This window comes from Siniperca chuatsi, linkage group LG17, assembly GCF_020085105.1.
Source record: "Siniperca chuatsi isolate FFG_IHB_CAS linkage group LG17, ASM2008510v1, whole genome shotgun sequence".
Classification (NCBI taxonomy): domain Eukaryota; kingdom Metazoa; phylum Chordata; class Actinopteri; order Centrarchiformes; family Sinipercidae; genus Siniperca; species Siniperca chuatsi.
Genome location: NC_058058.1, coordinates 21,891,131 through 21,912,042, shown reverse-complemented (window position 1 = coordinate 21,912,042; position 20,912 = coordinate 21,891,131). Strand labels below are relative to the sequence as shown.

Below are 20,912 nucleotides of genomic sequence, written 5' to 3'. Positions count from 1 at the left end.
TTGTGATATGTCTGACATTGAATTGGTAGACGAGTTAAATAAGTTTTACCTACGGTTTGATGCACACAGTTTTAATCATAAAAGACTGATGAAGCCACAGTGTGTCAGTCTTTCAGTCTTATCAAGGAGAGGAAGTCCTGGTTCCTGACCGCACTAGGGGGTAAATACCTGAAAAGCTGTGCTAGACAATTAAGTGTCACTTTCTCCTATATCTTTCAGTCTTCTTTGGAACAGCAGAAGGTACCTAGACTTTGGGGGTTGAAGATGCACAGCAATCCTGTTAAATCTTGTTTTGGAAGGGAACAAAAAACATGCAAGATTGCTCTTCAATTGTATACGGCCCCACGTCCTCGCACATAGGCTACTGTCATATTTAAACATGGATTTTAATATTGTTTGTTGGTTAATCGACTCGGTGACAGACATAACTGAGAGTTCGAGTGAATGGTTCTCTGTCTAGTGCACTCTCATCTTCCACAGGGTCTCCTCAGGGCTGCGTCAGCCTTCTGCACAGTGAGGAACAGAGTCACGTCCCAGTGGCAGGAGAATCTGTTAGTTTTCCTACAACTGAACGTGTCTTCTCTTGCTTCTACCATCATTAAAGGGGAGCCTGTGGCTGCATTCCAGCAGTATAAATACTTGGGAACTATTCTGGATGACAAACTTACCTTCCATGCAGACACTGATTTCATTTATGAAAAGGCAAACCAAAGATTGTTTTTCTTAAGGAAGCTCAGAAGTTTTAATGTTGACAAGTCTCTATCGTAAGTGTTTTCTACTTCTTTTCACTTTCTACACGGTGAGTTTAATTCGCTTCCATCAAGGCGGAGCCTCTACCTCCCCAGAGGCGACACAAACAGAGGTCTTTTATTCCATCAGCTATTGGCTTTTTAAAGAAAATGTGATTTGGCCTGTGACTATGGCAGCTGTGGATGTGATCTGGTGCCTTCTGGTTTCTGTCTCTTTTTTTTTTTCTTTCGCTGCTTTCTCTGATGGTTGACAATGACAACAGTGACGCTGGCTTTCCCATGTGTATGTTTATTTGTGTATGTATTGTATGTATGAAGGTATTGTATTGATTGCCGTTTTAGTCATTACTGTATTTTTGTATTTACTATTATTGACTGCTGTCTGAAAGCCAAATTGCCCCTCTGGGACATTAAAGCTTTACTCTACTCAACTCTACGCTCGAGCAGAATGTGAGGAATTTTATGGAAGAATAACCACCAGCTGTGTCTCCACCTCAGCCGCATAAATATAAACAGAGTAGTGAATGTTGTGTCTGTATTTTTAAAATTTTTTTTTGAGAGCAGAGCAGAGCAGTATTGCGACAGCTAGAGGAGCGAAATAAAATGTTCTGGGTGAAAAATTATAAACCCCCCCCCCCTCCCGCCGCCAGCCTCTCGCAGGGCTCTCTGGGCAATAACAGAGGGCCAATCAGAAATAGAAAAATCGATTGGGCGCCGGCTGGCTTGGATGCATTTACAAGCAGCCGTAATGACTGCAGACTCATTTCTCCGACTGCTGGTGCAATCACATAGCAACCTTTTTCTGTGGAGCTGTGAGCAAAAGAGCAGTATTATTCTGTAGAGTCTGTTCAATTAAATGTGCTGTCTGCCTCTCGGGGCACGGCATGATACTCTTATAATGTGAACTGCTATAATGCTGATGGGGTTTTTTTCTTTTCTCTCACTTCTCATTCGTTTCTCAACAGTTATTTGTTTGTGGCGATACATTCTACCTTTATTTTGGTCAGGAATTGACTTGCACCAAATCTCCAAATAACCCTTTCTAGTGTTTGTAGATTGTTTTTTAATGTTGCTGCTGCTTAGCTGTTGGGCTGAATTAGTGGTCATCAAGGGCGCTGAATGTAGGGAGAGCTAAGTGATTGATGGGGGCCAGGGCTGGACAGGTCCTTTGGAAAATGCCAGATATTATAGATATTTACTCATGTCAGGGGGGGCCTTGTTTTTTAGCAGCGCTCGTGTTGATGATCAGTAGTGATGAAGAAGTCTCGTGGGGCCAGACATGCTTCTCTGGCTTCCTAATGAGAATTAATGACTGGAAACAAGTTTGCAAGAGTGGTAGTGGATGGTAGTGATGGGACAGGTAGTCAAATCTTTGACTTTACTAAGTAGCAAAAGCACAATGGAAAAATACTAAAAAACCCATTGAACGCATTTCCTTCCTCATAAAAAAATTGCAAAGACGATTTTTAAATATTTTACAGCCTACATTTGCTGGTGCATTGCTACCTTTCTTTTACCACCGCCAGCTGCCGATTAGTGCAAAAGTGTGGAACATACTCTTGCACGTGTTCCCTCATGCACGTTCATGACATGCAAACAAATAAGGGACCCATTCGTAAAAACATACAAACAAACAAACAGCCTGGGACAAGCAGGTTGGTTGTCAGCTGTAAACAGAACAGCCTCTGTCCTTTTACATATAGTTGTAGCTGTGTTTTCACTTACACATTAACCAGAGAGGGGGAAAAAACTGATGGAGAATAAGAGAGGGGTGGAGAAAAGTAAAGAAGAAAGGGGTAAACAAGAAAGAAACAAGTAAGTCAAGAAAGCCAGATAAAAGGAGGTAGGTTAGAGAGAGCTACAGCTGAAAGCACAGATGTGTACAGATTGTGTGCAGTCCCAGAGACAATACGTCTCCCTGATTAGTTGCTTTATTAATCTCCTCAATGGAAAATATGTCAGGATTATTGATTGTTGTCATGTAGAATGGTTCTTATGTCCTGTGTCGTTACAGTCATACACACATTTAGCTGGAAGTTTGATGGTGATAGATCATGATTGTCCCCTTATGCTTTTTTTTTTTTTTAAAGCGGCTCTAATCAATATTTTTTACAATGTATCAAATCTGAAAACAATGTGACAATGTGAAAGTGGTCGCTTGTAGTGATGAACCTACAGAGAATTATCACCTGAAGCTGCGGCTCCACTCGGCTTCACGGAGCTTTATAGCGAGTTTCAGCTCATTGTTTAGTTGTCCGGCGCGCAACTTTTACTGTTTTGGTTCACTCTCACTGCTCTCGTAGTGTCGTTTTCAGCTGTAGCAGACAGCTGTTTTCAGAGATAAACCTCTAAAAACGCACTGTACACTACCTACTCAGCACCAAACAGCAGGGAAACACGGTTAGAGACTATCTGGTTAACATAGTGGAGCATTTAGTAGCTAATAAGCCACATATTTCAAGTATATATTTCACAGAATCAAGTAGCACGCCTGCTGCTAAACTGTTCATTGATACAGGAAGAGAATGCTTGCTAGTCTTTTCTCAAGGGTAACCTTCACTGGGGATAAGCGCTGAAAAACATTTGCAGTCTTGTTAAGATTGTTAGGATTGATTTAAGTAAGATTAAGTTAAATAGCTGTAGTTATGTTTTTTCCCTGTGGACCCCATTAAAATGAATAAATGATAACACATTATGGTATCCAATAACACATAAATAAAGCTTTACCTGAGTGAAATATAACTACTAAATCATACTTTGTTTTTATAGATTCAGCATTACATCACATGAATGGCTGGATTGCGCACCATTTCATCATTTTATACAAATTTTAGCATTTTACTAGAATTGAAATGTGGAGCAGGTTAATTACGCAGAGCTAAAATAAGGAGCAGTATCGATTTTCATCACACTGCTACAGAATTTCTTATCACCTAGGTGTGTAGCAAAGAGTCACAGCAGTTGTAATCCACAGCTCCGTGGTAGAAATGGAAAAACTGGGGGGGCCGCTAACCAGCGAGGATGTGATTCTTTGCTCGGTATCAGCCGACTGATGTGTGAACTTCACAGCCGAGCATGCAGGAGACGAGGAGGGAGGATATGGAGCGGGAACATAAGAGAGTCCTGCAAGCAAGACGAGGAGTTGTCTGAACGTGTGATCTTTCTATCGGACCCCAGAGCGAGCCCTGCACGCCAGTACTGTGCAAGTCGCTGCACTGCATCGTGGGCTATCTCCATCACGCAGCTCGCGGGCCTCTGCCGGTGTGACATGATCGCTTGTGAAGGGGAAATTCTCGCTGAGCTGGCTGTTTGCCTTCCAAAAGTAGGGGTATGCTGGTATTTTTAAATACTTTCTCCTTTTTTTTTTCATCACCAGCGCAGGAAACATGAAAGTGAGACAGCTTTTCTAGTCACCCCTCATATCCCCCCTCACTGAACCATAACATTTAGGTGGTTTCCCAAGCTTCTTCCACCTCTCTGCATATCATATGCTGCATGCCTCTGCTTTATTTGGGAGTTGAGGGCCCTTTTGAGTCACATAGGTAAGTTACAGAAACATTACTCTAGCTCCACGGTTAAAATACCATCAAGGCATCTGATTTTCTATTTTTCTGATTTTCTAAACTGGGTTGAACATTGTAAAGCATCCTTTTGAACTGAAAACATGCTTGAAAACATGATGTGCCATCAACTATGTTTGATCAAATCTTCCTAGGATATAAAGAAGTTGCACGAAATAAGCAAAGGCTGAGTGAGAGTTAGAACGCGAAGTCGAGGCTAAATCCTCTTTATGTAAGTATATTAGAGAGCAATGTCCTTTGCCTTATATTATGTGATGACTTTTAGGCAAGAGCTCCCTGACTTCCCCCCACTCTTCCTGTTTTTCTAACCACACATCACTACTAGAAGGATACACATCAGAGCCCCAATCAACGTAATCGCCAAGTATAACACACCAAGGGGATTTGTGGATCGTCTCAGGACAACTTTGCATTATGTAAAGATAACAGGATTTAATGTAGACAGTGCAAAAGAAAGAAGAAAATGAAGCAAAATAGAAAAGGCACTCCTACACATATACGAGCTGTAAACAAAAAAGCGCTGCCAAAATTGTAGCTATTTTAATGGATTCATTCAATACATTTGTTGTATGAGTCACACATTTCGAAGAATGTATGATCACCATGTGTTGGATGCGAGGTGGCACGTCAGCTGAGGAGTAAATGGGGGGGATGGGATCCACTGCTGCCTGCGCTGGTGTTTTTCAGTGGGTGATTAGAAAATGTCATACAGTACATCGGATGCTGCAGGAGAAATGTGATAAGTGGGGGGGAGGGGGGAAAGAGAGACTGAGATAAGGATAAAAAATGAACTGGAAAGATAGAGAAGGGAAGACACAAAGTGAAAGCCAGAGGGGTCGTAACCTTGTCGTCAGTGTGTGTGCCAGCAAGCAGCTGGAAAAGACTGATGCTCCTGCCTCTCCCATCTGCCTTTCACACCCCTGACTCTCCCGAGCTCCACACGACCGGAGCTTTCTATTTTGTTTTTCTCACCATAACATGACTTTCTTCCTCTCTATATCACCTTTTTTTTCCCACCCTTGTTTTTTTTTTTTTTTTGCATGGATCTTCCTTACTGCTGACACTCTCTTGGGTCCTGCTTGGCCTTAACTTAATAACATTTACTGTAAAATTGTCAAAAATCAACTTAAATTGACTAAAGAACTCTGGCAACAATGCGAAGGAATTAATGGTGACTGATGAGATAGGATTTGGTCTATGTGATGAAATATCCAGCCTACGTCACTGTAGTATCAGTTTAGAGTTCTTCAATCTACATGGCAAGCTAACGTTGGTTGGTTCAGTTAGCTTTGCGAGTTACACCTGTCAGTTCCTGGGTGTAAATATAACTATTCTCTATTTAATCAGCACTTGAGTTATAACTAAGTTTCAACAGACAGCTCGTATTTGCTCTTGAAATATTTGGAACTAAACAACATTTTAAATATCCAAATTCTCCTAAGCTAAACCGTCATGTCAAACCGGTGATGCCCATGTAGCTGTCTTTTTTTATCACTCATTTCTCATCACAGAACAAACCTTGACCTGAATAAGCAACTAATTGCTTCCAGCAACAAAGAAAGGAAGTAGATGCTGGGAGAATAATTGCTATCATCATCTTGGGAAGTGTGTGTCTCTGCAGTGTGTGCTTTCGTGACAGGCGTGCAGGCGGGTGCATGTGATTCCTGCACGTGGCTGGGAATGTGTCTTTGAGGCTCTTGGGGCTGTGCCGGTGCAGTGTGCTACTCTGGGACATGAGCTAAAATACACTTTGCTGCCTCGAAAGCCCACCCTGGAGGCCTCTCTCAGTAAGGGATGTCCCCTTTTTTAGAGCCCTTGGAGAGCTTAAAAACAGCGCAGTAACCCTTTAAGCACTCAGTGCATGTGGGACAATTCACCTCCCAGGCAATGTGATACTGTTGGCAGGTTGAAAGGAGAGAGGTTTGATTCAGTGTCCTATTTAACTTGCCCTTACAAAATAATTTACGCTGGAGCTACAACTAAACCTAACCGCAATCTTATCAAACTGTCCAAGCTGCTGAATGGACGTCACAAGAATTAAATTTCTCGCCTGATGCATGCAGGTTTGTACTTACATCAACTTTTTGAATGAATGCGCTGCAGTTAATGGGTTTGCACTGAGACTGGCCACTCTCAACCTCCATTACTCCTCCAGGCAGCCAGGCAACTAAACCAGGACACCGCAACAGCACTCATGAATCCCAGGACAACACGACACATGTGAACCCACTTTTTGGTAGTTTAGTAACAAGGAGAAAGGCCAGAAGGCCGGGTTCTAGCGGCCTTGTTGCCAGTCGGCGTTGGCAGGAGTGGGACGGAAAGATCTAGAGCAGCGATACCAGGGGAGCTCAGGCAGCAGCAAGCTAGGCCCAAGGCATTTAGCAATGATCAAGGGCTATTAAAGAATGACAAACTGACATTGGAGACGGTTTGGAGGGGAAGGCAAATGGATGGAGGAGGGAGGAAAAGAAAAAAAGAAAAAGGAGAGGCTAAATGAGAGGATAGGGAAGATGGGTGTTGTTTGTCAGCAGATCGATTGCGGCTAAGGATAGAACTATATCAGGATTTTCCTTCACCTCTGCAGCAGGAATAGCTACACCTGAGGGGAATCTGTTGATGCTTTAGATTTGTTTAGGGGTCAGTTTGACAGACACAATGTCAATTATATCGATGGGATTCGAGAATAGACAAAATTTGCTGCATATTGCTGCATATTTTTCAAACCAACAAATGTCCCATTGACTTTCTTGTGAAAACAGAAACCATTGTAGGGCTAATATGGAGATTTATGAGCTTCTGGACCTCTTCTTGAAGCCCCAGAAAACTTAGTTTCACATTGTAAGTATTTATATTTAACATTAAACATTCATGACTAAATAAGCAACAAAGTTAAAAAAACATCCTTAAGTTTTATTTATTAAGACTTTCACATGCAAAATTTCAGCTAATCTGCTTCATCAGGACTGTGTGGGTGTGGTTTGGTCAGATTTGATTGACAGTGGTCTGGCAACATAAGCAAACAACCCTACAACAGTCATCAGATTTAAATGTTGCTAAACTCTGATTGGTCCACTGTAGTATGTGATCCGAAGCTTATTAAGAAAAGGTTTTTAGAGGGCCTTTAAATTCTTCATTTGTGCAACTCCATCTTAGATTCAGTAGCTTTTAGTATTGTAGCGCCCCTCACTGGTGACTGAAAACGCCATTGTAGCCATTGTTACTTCATGGCTAAACGCTTACTGAAAGAGCGCAATATCAAGTCACAGAAACAACCATGATGCTAAAGGCTAACTCATTTGCAGATAGGGGGTTGCTAAGCTATTAGCCTTACAAACAGTGCTCATATAGGCCTAGTTTTGTACTGAACTGAATGAAATAAAGTTGCGAACAGAATTTACAGTTGTTGGTGACACGAAGACTTAGCGTAAAAAAAGAATGAACTATATAGTTAGTGATGGTCTGAACTGGACCTATTTAAATCAGCAAAGAGATTAATAATTTCCACCTCTACTTCATGCACAGTATGTGATTGTGCATGCCATATCACTGGTGAGAACTGCTCCAATAATCTGCCTATAATCCTGAGTTCATGCACAGGATTACCCTGATTACTGCATGGCTGATGCTATACTTGAGCATGGTAGCATGGGTTCCGATTGTGGCTTGGGTTGAATTAAGAAGTGGCGTGTGCTTAGTCTGATTGCTAATTATCGGACATGTTTAGTTACCATACCTTGAAAAAGTAATTGCTTTGTTGAATGAAAGGGCCTTTAATTTTATTAACGCAGATCATTTTAGTGCAACATTTTTATGTGTTCTGTTTCGAAAACAGTATAAACACTATTTTCTCAGTTCATTCCAATGATGAAGGAAAAGTCTAAGGTTATGAAAGGTTTCAGCACTTTAGTACCACTTTAAAAGCCTCCGTTTTCTTTGAAAGCTTGGACTTACAATTAGTGCAAGTTGTATTAGAGCATGAATATCTGTCATAGCTTCCTGACAATTGGTTAGATTATTTTAGAGGAGAGAACAGTAGGCTACAGACGTCTAAAAATATCAGTGTGCTCTTGAGGAACTGGAATCTGGCTTCTGAACTGTGACTAGCTCAGCTGCTGAGGTCAATTCGTCACCAAGAGGAAGACGAGCTAACTTGTGGCTGTATCTCCCCATGGGAGGCAGCTGCTGATATAATAAGCTGTCTGGGTGGAGAGCCACGATGTCCGAGCCTCCTGTCTTCGGTCTGCTCAGTGTGCAGCAGACACTATGGATTTTCTTATATTATTATGCTCAGGCCCTGTGCTAGAATTACACACTCGCTAAAGGTCAAAGCAGATACTGAGACGAAAACAGACGGAGGGAGGAATAGAAACAGTAGCATTAATTATCCATCAGTGTTCCTCTTGTTTTGTGTCTTTTTTTTATCTGCTCTCGTCTTCCTTTCTCTTTCTTTTCCTAACCTGACAAACATTTCCCACCCAGATCCCCTCTTAGACTCACATATTGTGTGATCAGCAAATGTTATCGCTTGACTCCCTTTGATGCACCAACCGTGCAGTCAGTCGGCTCGTCGTCTCCTCAAACCTGGCCCTTCCCACACAAACACATGGTGCGCTACAGTCGAGCAGCCAGCTAGAGCTCCCTCCCCTGCTGTGTGTGCACAGACAGATGCAGCGCTGACCTGAGCCGTATGCTGGTGAACACAGGTCTTTCTCAAAGCAACAGCTTTGAATGTTCACAGCACTGGACCAAATGCTTGATTTACTGCCTCCGTCGAACGTGTTGTAACTTATAAAGCCGCTGCGTCTTAGCCATTAACCGAAATAAACAAAAACTAAGACTATAATAGCTGCCCACACTTTTCTCTTTGTGAACACCTCACTCTATTACTGTGCACTTTATTCATTTGAATGCGTGAAATTGCTTAATGGATTGCGCTGTTACAGCACAGTGTTGAAGGCATATTGCTTTTGTCTTTGACTCAGCAGGTCACATTTCACTCACATCCAAGTTCATGGTGTGCATTTGCTGTTATTATGTCCAGTATAATTTAGCATTTATATGCAATAATGTCTCATACATGTAGAGAGAGGGAACAGTGGAGCAGCTACAAGACTGAACTGGTTAATAAATGTGTGCCGTTGCTGACTGTGAAGATGAGCTTCCCAGTGTAAATATTTCATAAGGAATGGCTGCGAGGAGGCTTTCCAAAAGTCCTGCTTCTTGAAAAATATTATGTAAATAATATTATATAAATGAATATCTTCTCGAATGTGCGGCTCATAAAGAATATGTTTGCATGCATTCCCGTATGCTGACATAATTTTTTGCATGTGCATGTTTGATTTTCTGTTCTTTCTGATTAAAAATTGAACAGCCAGAGAGGATTTAGTGGTCGAGGACATCATTAGAAGAAGACAGTCAGAAAAAATGTTGTATGCTTTGGATGATTGGAAAGCAGTGATGCAGTTTTTCGAGAGACAGAGAAATCTTAAGATGTCTCTATAATCACAAGCTACCGGTTGGGCAAGAAAGAAACATGGCTTCTTATTGAAAAGGAACAGGAATGAGGGCATCAGTGTGATCGCTGTCCAGTGCCAAGAAGGCTTTTATCATAAGTCGCCTTATTCTCATGGAATTGTTGGAATATGTTTACCTGCATGATTTAATGGCCTTTAAATAGTCCCAGATTTCATAGCAGAGAATTGATCTGTATTTTTTAATAGATACGTTGAGGCACTCAGTTTGCTTGAAGTTTTCAGTCACGTAAACGCGATTGTTACTTCTAGATGGAGGACATTATTACTTGTCTTTGTGACCCAGATGGAAATAGTGTTGCCCTCCAATGGACGTGTTATAAATGAGGTCAGCCTCCTCCCAGATGGAGGTCTGAGTTCCTGAAAAGAGGTCTGCCGCTGTCCTGCGGGGCCAGAAGGAAGTGTTTGTTAAAGCTCCACCTGAAAATGTGGCATGCTGGTGGTACCATACAGTGGCATATACACAATGATGCAAAATGTCATTCTATTAGTAAATCATGTGGCATTAAGAAGCCGCCTTCACATCTGTCATTGGAAATGCAACCAGCAGATGGCGTAAGTTGACTCTTTCCAAGTACGAGGTGGTACGAGTATAAGTATTCCCAGTATTGGGTGAACTTCGTTAGCTAAATGTCTGGCTGGTGGGTGGAAGTGGTGAAGCCAAAGTTGATGAGTCCAGTTTTCTTGACACAGAGTGCTGCTTAGACAGATTGTATCTTGGTCCTTATTTTAACTAACTATAAGATTTCCTACCATAAATCAAACTCCAGATCAGATATTTCGTTTGGGCGCACAGGGCAGATCCATGCAATCTTATGTGGTGGGATTGGGATTCTCCTCTTTGTTGTGGCCCCATTTTGTTATTAATGATTACAAGAAAAGTGCATTTCTATATAAACGTAATCTTTATATTTTCATTTTTAGAAGATATAAAATAATTATCTCTAGCATTGCATCTTAAAATCTTAAAAACAAGTATGCAAATTGAGTGGGATTGTGATGGGCATTTTTGACAGTTTTCTGATGTTTTATAGACATAACAATTAATAAAAAAATAATTGGCAGATTAATCGATAATGAAAATAATCATTAGCTGCAGCCCTAACGTACATGAGACTAACTTGTTGTTTAGTTTCATCCTGTGTGCACTCAGTGGGTATCCAATAATCAACAAGTTCATAAGTGGAGAATGAATATTTAGGCGAATAGGAAAGAGTAAATCTCTCTCTTCTCTGTATTTGATTATGATAATCTCTGGATTTTCCATTAGTAGTTATTTCACCATGGATTCCATCAAAATTCCTGATTAACCCCAACTCTCCTTTCTGTCTATCTGTCTGTCTGTTTTTCTGTCTGTCTCGCATCCTCTCTCTCTGAAGTGAATACCACATAAGCCTTTTAAGCCTTTGCCTTCTGCACTTACAGTATGTGACCTTAAATGTTACTTCATCACATTCCCCTCTCTTCTCCTCGCTTTCAGTCATTGCCAAATCATCAGTGGCTGTATGTTTTATACATTAGTCATTTGAAATGGAGGAAGGAAGATCATAGAGTGCTACAAAGTGTGTGCATATATGTGTGACTACACGTGTATGTGTGTGCTCCTTCTTTTGACAGAGAGTTATTATCAGGATTTGGACATGCTCTGAAAACTCTGAGTGCAGCAGGAGAGATGGCTCCACACTGAGGACCAGTCCTCATTCTTATTTTTAACCACTCAATTAATGTCTTTTCCTTCAATAACCCTCTGCATCTTCATCAATCCTTCCTCTCTTCTCCCTCTGCTTCTCAGTTTCTCTTTGGTTTTCTCGTTTTCTGATGGAAACACATGAATTTCAGACATGATGAATTGATTCATGTTGATCTGCAGCCTCTACCAGACTAGCGGTGGAAGTAAGGGCACAATGTGGAGCAAGCAGGGGATGGAAGAGCAGGGTTGATGGGGGAAAGTAGTTTTTAAGGACCACATTCCAATCCATTATTTATACCTTATCACCCGACTCTGCAGTTCCCCTCAGCTTTACAGGGCATTTTTGCATCTTTCAGTTTATTGTTTTGGTTTTACGGCCCACAACTTTACAGTTTTGGTTCAGTCTCATCACTCAACACGCATTGTTTTCTGACAAAGCTGGCAGAAAAAGCTCTGATAAACCTACTGTACGTTACCTGTCCAGCACCAAATATCGGACAGACACAGTTAGCAACTAGCTGGTGAACATAGCATAGCATTTAGCAGCTAAAGAGGCAAATGTTTCATTGTATCACCCAAAACATTCAGTGATCGAGAAAGTTATCGGCAGATTAACTGATAAAGCAAATAATTGTTAGCTGCAGCCTTAGTTGGGTTGCATCCATGATGAAGTGGAGACCATGACGACGGATGAGGGAGACGATGGCGAGCATGTAGTGGATGAACAGGAAAGGACCAAACACTGAGCCCTAAAAAATTGCAGTTCTTCAGACAACACTTAAGTTGACAATGCCAGAGCTTCCTGCTTGTCCTTGAATGCACCAACATTTTTTAAAAACCATAATTTCTCTGAACTTCAATACCACATTATAATAACTTGTCACCTACACACTGCATCTTCAACATCAAGTGACAAGAAAGAGGAAAAAATAAGACTACAGATCTTCAGCAAGAACAATCAGAGAGAGAGAAGGGAGACAATGCAGGGCTATCACGCCTCTCCAGTGTGACAGAGAGAAGCGACTGTTCACCAGGATGGAAGTTTCAGGAAGAGAACCAGAAATGATAGGAAATTGCGAGAGAGTTAAAACATGAAGAGCAGCAGGGGGAGAAAAAGAAAGAAAATAAATATGGATGAAAGGGATAAGCTGCCCAGCGTCTCAGGTGGCCTCTCAAATTGCTGCGCTTTGAGAAGAGGCAACGGGAGGCTGAAAACACTCGAGTGAAGACAAAAAAAAAAATCAATGGTGCCTGTCAGTTTTTTTGATCTGTCGCTTTTTTCACATGGCACCAGCCCTGTCTGCTTTGTTCTAGTGCTGTATACCGCTGCAACAACCCTTCCCTTCATTTTCTATCTTCCCTTCTCTCCAGTCCTCTTGCTTTCTTTTCTCTCCCTCTCTCCATCCCTCTTCCTCCCTAATGACTTACTGTTGGCAGGTGATATGAAGGCGGCATTTTCTCGTCTCATAAGCACATTAAACAGTCGAGAAAAAAACTTTGGTCTTATCTCTTCTCTAACTCTCTCTGACTTTCTCTTTTTTACTTTCCTTCTGCCCCTATTCCAGTTTCCCTCTCTCCATCTCAATCTGTTCTCCACTGCATTCTTTCTCCTTCAATTTATTGCAGCTAAAGTTGAGCTGACGCAATGTAACAGACCTTTTATTAAAAACCTGATATCGGCCAGCCATTGCCACCAGTGTCATCTACCTCTGTGATGATGATGGTACCTCCCTGACCACAGCTAGTCAATATGCTTTTAATATTTTCAATTTCACATGGTTGCCCAGGGAAATAATTCCAGCCTGGTGTGGGAGGAATTTACTCAACAGTCTGTAAAACCTGCAGTGAAACCTGTTCCAATTCTCCTTAAGGAGCAGCTAACCCAACTCAAAGAATTACATTTCATTTTAGTGTCCAATTATAATGTTGGCACAAAATATCATCATCGCTAGCAGCAAATGAAAAATCAATTCAGATTCAGCCTTCAAAGGTTTTCACCATGTAGATTCTTAACCCCAGGTTCTGCCTCTCGCATATTATTGTTACATTCACGTCACAGGCCTAATCCTTGGTTTTCTGTAAGATAAACCCTGATGCTGGTTTAACAACACAGCAGTTTTACTGAAGTTTTGGAAATATTTTTATATTTTTAAGCATTTAGTCAGATTACATCTGCTGCACGAGAACATAGAATTTTATCACATTTCCCAATGTGTGATTCTATTTCCTAAGAGCTGTGGTAGCTAGAAATAACATATCTCGCTTAATTTGCATGGCGTGAGCCATTGATGTGTATGAGATGTAGATGTATTTCTCATGTGGTACAAAAAGGTTATCTCTTATTTCTGGCTAGTGCTGGGTAAGTTACTTGAAAAATCAATAACTCATTTCATATTACTCATTTAATTTAATTTATTTTTTATTTTACTTGTTTATTTAACAGGGACATGGATTGACTGTCATTGACTGTCCCATAGTTAGCTAGATAGCTACATTTCGTCAACAGTCCCAGGGCAGATAAATCCACAAAAGAATAATGGCTTCAAGTGTTATAATTCAGACGGGGGTATAGAGAATAAACACTGCATCATACAAAAAGTAAATACTTACTGTACTTACTAATTACTCAACTACCAAAATAATTCAGTACTCATTAAACAACTCCAAAGCCTTCAACCACACGTCACATTTTCTGTATTTAACATGCGTAGAAATAGAAAACAAGACATTGTGGTTTGACAAGCAGCCAGGTAATTTTTTTTACTGTCTGGTATTTACTGACCATTAAAGGTGGGGTATGCGATTCTAATACAATACATGTCTTTTTATTAAATTCAGCAAATATCTCCCCACGGTGATATAAAGAGATATGAGGAGATATAAAAAAATCCGGTGTTTGTACACAGCCCTGGCTCTGCAAATGCTTAACAAAATGGCTCGGACCAGGCCACACAACACTATTCCACCCATGATTTGTGTGTCAGGTAACGATAAAAGACTTGCCTGCGGACATTTAGCTTACTTTCTAGTCTGCCAAAATATGCTGTTGTTGTGATGTTAGCTATAGTAGCAGGAGAGTTGTGAGTATCGCTGTCTGGAGCTGGTTTGCTGGCTCTGGGAAACGTCTTGTCCTCTCTGGCTGTTAGCTTTGCAGCAGCAACTGTAGGGACAGTTTGCTAACCCACAACCTAGCTAATGTTAGTTACATTACTTGCTGTGTCATTATTCAATCTATATCATGGTATTTGTCATGGTATTGGATTTCTCCAGAATCGCATACCCCACCTTTAACAGCTAGCTTAACAGCTTACGTTAACAGCCCCGCTGCACACGCGCTTGCTCAACGTAGCGAAAAGCCTCTGTAGCACGGTGCAAGCCATCGGAAATAATGGGTTTCAGAGCGCAGTGGTGCCGTTGTCGTATCTGAAAGGGCCATAAAGCTGTGGGGTGCAGGCTATTGTTAGCAAGCGATCAGGGAGAGAGTCGCAACTTGGGAAATAGGTTTAAAATCTCTTTTATCATCAAAACTGCGTGTGAGTTTCCTCTGGGTTTTTGAAAGATTGTCAGCAATTTCTCATTTTAGAAAAATGGTTTCTTAGAGTAGCTCTAAATGTGATGATGATGATACATGAGATGCACAAACTTGCTTACTTACTCTGTTGTCAGATACAGATATCCCTCTTATAGCTAGGTCTTTTCCAAAAGACTTTCTACCACCTAATAACACCCTTTTCTCTGGAAGCACCTCTCATCCTCGGATCCGGTTTTCTCTCACCTTAGCTCCCTTTCTCTATCTGATTCTATCTTTGGTGTTACATCATTTATCTGCATGTTTTTGTCTCTCTCTGTCCTCTGCCTTTCCCTCCTTTCTCCCCTGTGCAAGAATCATCAGCCCAGAGGTTGATGACCCGCTTAGTAGCTCTGGAACAGATGTTCAAGGGGCAGAGTCTGTGTATGTGTGTGCATCGACTTAGGATGGGGTTGGACAGAAACAACTAACAAGCACTAGGCACTTAAACTGGAGGGATGGAGTAGTGATTAGTGCATGCTTCAGGATGGAGGGATAAACGAAAGAGGGATCGGAAGTAGGGTTTGAGTTTTGGGGGCCGCAGGCGGATTAAAACAACTGTGTTTGGTGAGGACAGAAACATTTTTACTATTCTCAGACCAACAGGGAGGCATTTCACAGGTCACAGCTGGGTTGAAGAGAAAAAAAGGGGGAGAGGGGAGGGAAAAAGTGGCGAGTGCAGTGAAAAGGTCAGAGTGTTAGAATAGGATGTGTTGTGTGGTTGTAGTTAATAGAGACTACTGGCAGACTGCCTGTCAGTTTACACTCACTTTCTGTGATTTGGTCTCCAAGGGCTTTGTCGAACCTGTGGAGGGCTGTCAGATGATCTAACACCTCCTCTTGCAGCCATGTTGGATGTCCATAGCCCAAAGAAGCTAATTGTGTTTCTAATCAAACAATGCAGCAACAACACTGAACAGGCATGGTATAATTTCTGTAATAAGAGCTTTCTTCATTGTCTGATGTGATACATTTTGTCATTTAGCAGTGGTTGTTAGTTCACATCAGCGTTCGTTGCTCAGCCAAATAGGCCCGCTTTCTGCTTAAAGAAGCGAACCAATGGTTAGAGCTGGCACAACAACTTATACTAATGTTATAGTAGTGTCCAATTTACCAATAAATTGCCCGTAAGCTTAGAAACAGTCTACATAACAACAACAATTTTTCAGCATAATTACACTCACTAAAGATGCCTGAGAACTTGCATTGTGATAAATAAACACACTGGATTTGTAGTTTGAAATGTAAGATAAAAATATGAAAATATGACCCATACTAGGGACTAAAAGTAAAAGTTTGCTGCATGAGGTCCTAGTCAGGGGATCCATTTTTACATTGTATTTTGGCAGTTTTTTTCCTTCTCGGATAAAACACCTATAATTCAAATTAACTAGTGATGTGCAGTGCTTCAGTAGCTGGGTCAGATCACTCTGAGTTCTGTGGTATTGGTTCAGAGATTTAAAAAACTCAAATAATTTCTTGATCTGATTGTTTTGGTGTGATCTCAGCCCCAATAATGGTAGAAACTCTCCAGCATGAGGTAAAATGACCCATTACTCCTATATATACACAGTATGCATTGTTTGTGGATGAAATACTTACATAAATACTTTTCTTTTTACTCACTTACTTTATTCCCTTTTGCTACAAGCCAATTAAGGTGATGGTTTGCTGTGTATGTCTGTATGTCATCAGGGAGCATTAGTTGCTTTAATTAGAGAATCTTTGTCTCTCCAATTAAATCTCATCCTCTCTTCCAGGCTTTTCTTCTTATACACCCTAACCCACACGTCTATACACACACACACACACACACACACACACACACACACGCACACACACACACAGAGGTACAGACTGTCTTGTGGCTGTGTTCTCCAAATGATAATTGGACAGCGTGGGAGGGCTATTATTAATTTCTACAGGTACTAAAAAGTGTGTATGTCAATGCATGTGTGACAGTGTATGTTTTCCAAACAGAGACACAGCAGTGCACTCAAGTCTGTTCTCTGCCTGCTCAACTAAAACACACAAATTACTGTTTTATAGCGAGACTTACTGATTTCACATATAGGTTTCAGCACAGCAGACGCCACTCAATTACTCCTTGAGGAGAAATTAATCGGTGTCTGCCTTTATCCTTAGATTGTATATAGGGCTAAAGAATGACTGAGCTGTGCTGGGTGGCTTAGCGGTGTTTGGATAGAGCAAAAATTGAGAAACCTGACATGCGCTGAAAGTGTGAACACTTGAACCAATTCTGCCACATTACCAGTAAAATGTAAAGTAAGTCAAATTACTCAAGCAAATAAAATAAGATGTGTACCGTCAATTAAATAGGACAGGAACTGACATTGTCTTGTGTTTTTAGAAAAAAGAAGAGAACGACAGGTGGAAATGCAGTCCAGCAAATCATACCTAGGCATAGTCTGGATATAAGCTGCATTTTTACGCCACATGACAAAAGGCCATTATATTTTTTCCTAATCTTCAGAGTATGCAGCGCTCACCAGTCCCCAAACAAAGAGGAGGAAATATATAATGGCTTCAGTTCTCCCTTCAGTAGACTGGGAATTGGCTGTAAGAATCGCTGTCAGTGTACAAGCCTTTAGTCAGATGCCTTCAGGATAAGGGACTTAATATGAGTCTAATTTTATTAGCTGAGTAAGGAAATGATCAACGTGTGGGTTTTGTTTTTGTGTATGTGAAGCTCTCGCCAGGCAGCGATAATGACCTGCAACACCCACACTGTCCACCTCATATGCATCACACATACTGTTTGACTTTCCCAAGTTCATATAAACACAAACAGGCCTGTGCTTGTTCTCACTTTCTCATGCACACATACACACAAAGGTGTTGGTGTAATTACCTAGCATGACTGAGGAGAGAGTGGAGGTCAGCGAGGTCGGCCAAGTCTCATCGGAGGTGTTCAAGTCCCAGTGATACAGTAATTTAAATCACCATTCACACACAAACATACACACACACACGGAAGCAACTACTTTGAACTCAGGCCTAATTAGCTCTCTAGTACAAGGTAGCAAAGTTAACAAGCACAAGTTTGTTGCTATTTTTTACACAAAGCTGTTACAGTATACAACAGTGTCATATCTGTATATATTAGTAATAGTGTCCTATTAATTGATAAATGAAAGCAAGATTTCTCTACATGCACTATGAAACTAGTATCCCATAGAATACCATGTATGGATTAATTCACCCCTGAAAACACACAAAACACCTTCAAATGTTTACATTTTAAGGGATTTATATCCCAAACAGCATTCAGGTATTTACACCTCAAACGCAGGGCTGATTAATGGGTAAATTAAAGGATTATTGTATATTATGGATTTTTAAAGGATTATATGCATGGCTTAAAGTGAGACTTATTTGGAAAAACAAAAAACACATTCTCTCTTACAAAGTGAAAAGATGAAACTATAGGCAATAAAATACACCAATTTAATACACTCAGTATACACTACAGCCATATTTGGTCTGGTATAACCAGTAGCTTAGGCTGGCTAATGTTAGCAAACTTAAACTAGATATTACTGTGTCACTAATATTACTGAGTCAGTTTGCTGACTTCTTGACTTGTGCTTGTGCCCTTGGCATGTCACAGATAAACATTTAAGTGGTTTTAACATAAAAGTAAAACATGTGCCATTATCCTCTAATTGCCACTTGTGGCCACTGTTCCGCAAAACGTACAAAGTCTTGCTTTAAGAAGTTTTTAAGGGGTAAAAATGTACAAAACGGTACATGTGCCCATTCATTTGTACCTTAAACGGCTCTTCATTTTTCAATTCAGGTGCAAATTTAAACATTTAGTCCAAGCAAGGAAATAATTAATGGATAAATGAATGGTCTGTAATATTTTAAGGTATTTTAAAATCAATTATATTCACAGTTTAAAGGCTTTTTAGGAGTAAAAACCCCTTAAAATTTATATTATATGAACCCCTTGATTTGCACCTAAAATATCTTAATTTTCCAATTCTGGTGCAATAATTAATGGATAGATCAAGAGATTGTAATTTTTTTTATCCCATTGCAAATACCCCTGTTACATAATTTTAATGGGTTTATTTAAATTGACCAAAACCCATGAAAACCATCCCTGAATTATTTTCCCTTAAAGGTATAAATTAAGGAATGTTTTCAATGATTTTTAACCCTTAAAAAATGCTTAAACCAGGCATATATTCCAATAAAAATATGTTAATATATTATAATTAATTAGTTATTAGTAATTATTATCCCATTAAAATCCCATTGGTTTCATAGTGACTGTTTCATTACGGAGTTGCATCACCGAACTTGTGTTTTGTCAGGCAGGTTGCGCTGAGGTGAAGATTAGGAGATCTGGACACACACACATTACACAGCTGATTTGACACACAAACACACAGCTGGCCAGATAAACCCATAAATGTCATCAGTGGCTAGCGCTTGACGTCACAGGGGTGCGTTCGGGATTGTTTAATGTTTATTCAATGTGATATAGCAGTTTAAAGACTTGTGGCGTTGCATAACATCGTGTGTCAAGGGAATTGGGACTGACGAGGCTCGCTTTGATTTCATTTAAAAATTCAGAGAGTCATTGTGTGAGTGGACAAAGTCATGTTCTCAATTTGTCAATGTCTTGTAGGGAACTGCCTTTTGTTATTTTTCCACTGTTTGCCTGGTGATTTAATTTGGACAAACTCAATTTAAATAAAGCATCTTTTTTTAAACCATTTTGATTTTAGAGGGCTTTTTCTTCTTTCTTCTATATCTAGTCTTGGTAGGAATCCTACTTTCTAATGCCTCATATTATTATTTTTTTTGCTGAGTGACTCCAGTGACGTGCATCTGTTTGCTGACCAACTGTATTTCGCTTCTCATTTGTCACAGGAGGTCATCCTCCTCTCTGCCTAATTGTTGCTGACCTCCTGTTTCTTTATCTCTGATTGACAGGTGTGAAAAGCGGCCTGGCTAGTGGTATAGTCACTGTTGTTGTCAAGGAAACCAAGAGTCCTGTCCCGTTGCCATGGGGAAACAGAACAGCAAGCTGCGGCCAGAGATGCTGCAGGACCTCCGGGAGAATACTGAGTTTTCCGACCATGAGCTGCAGGAGTGGTACAAGGTATGTCGACTCACACTGTACACACAGTCTGGACATTTTTGGGTGGTACCAAGTCACGAAAATGGTACTGCTACAAATTCAGTAGTGGAAAGTAACTAATTACGTTTGCTCACATACTATACTTGAAGTGCTTGTACATTACTTGAGTATTTCCATTTTATGCTACTTTATACTTATATACCATTACAATTCAGAAATGTATGTACTTTTTTGCTATATATATTTTGTACATACAAAGTATATCATCATCTTATAAAATATGATGCATTGTTATAAAATAGTTATAAGAAAAAGGTTGAAAAATAGCTCCACCTTCACATGCTTCAACATCAAAATGCTGCTTGCACATTATTGCATCAGTAACATTGTCTAATAATAGAATACATAGAATTATGTAACACTGAGAGGGCCACACTGCATAAGTACCTTTTACTTTTGATAGTTAAGTAAAAGTACTATTATCAGCAAAATGTACTTATGTACATTTTTGAATTCAGAAATTTTACCTGTAACTAACAAGTATTTCAACATTGTGATATTTCTTCTTTTACTTACACCTGCATTAATTGTTTTTTTGGCTAGCTTAACAAGCTGTCAACACAACATTATCACCTTATATAGTTGATGTGGTGAAGCAAACAGTTGCCTATTTA

At 40.3% G+C, this 20,912-nt stretch overlaps 1 protein-coding gene across 3 annotated transcripts in view; it reads left to right on the top strand.

Annotated features, from left to right (window-relative positions):
• Positions 1 to 20,912, top strand: part of LOC122864222 (hippocalcin-like protein 1) — a 76,852-nt gene that overhangs the window by 46,148 nt on the left and 9,792 nt on the right. For 2 of the 3 annotated variants that reach the window (XM_044171470.1, XM_044171469.1), the window contains exon 2: positions 20,091 to 20,259. In XM_044171470.1, coding sequence (XP_044027405.1) covers positions 20,164 to 20,259 — 96 coding nt within the window. In that variant the 5' untranslated portion in view covers positions 20,091 to 20,163. Of the gene's footprint in view, positions 1 to 742; positions 765 to 20,090; positions 20,260 to 20,912 lie in introns of those variants that run through there. The other variant, XM_044171472.1, reaches the window with a different exon arrangement.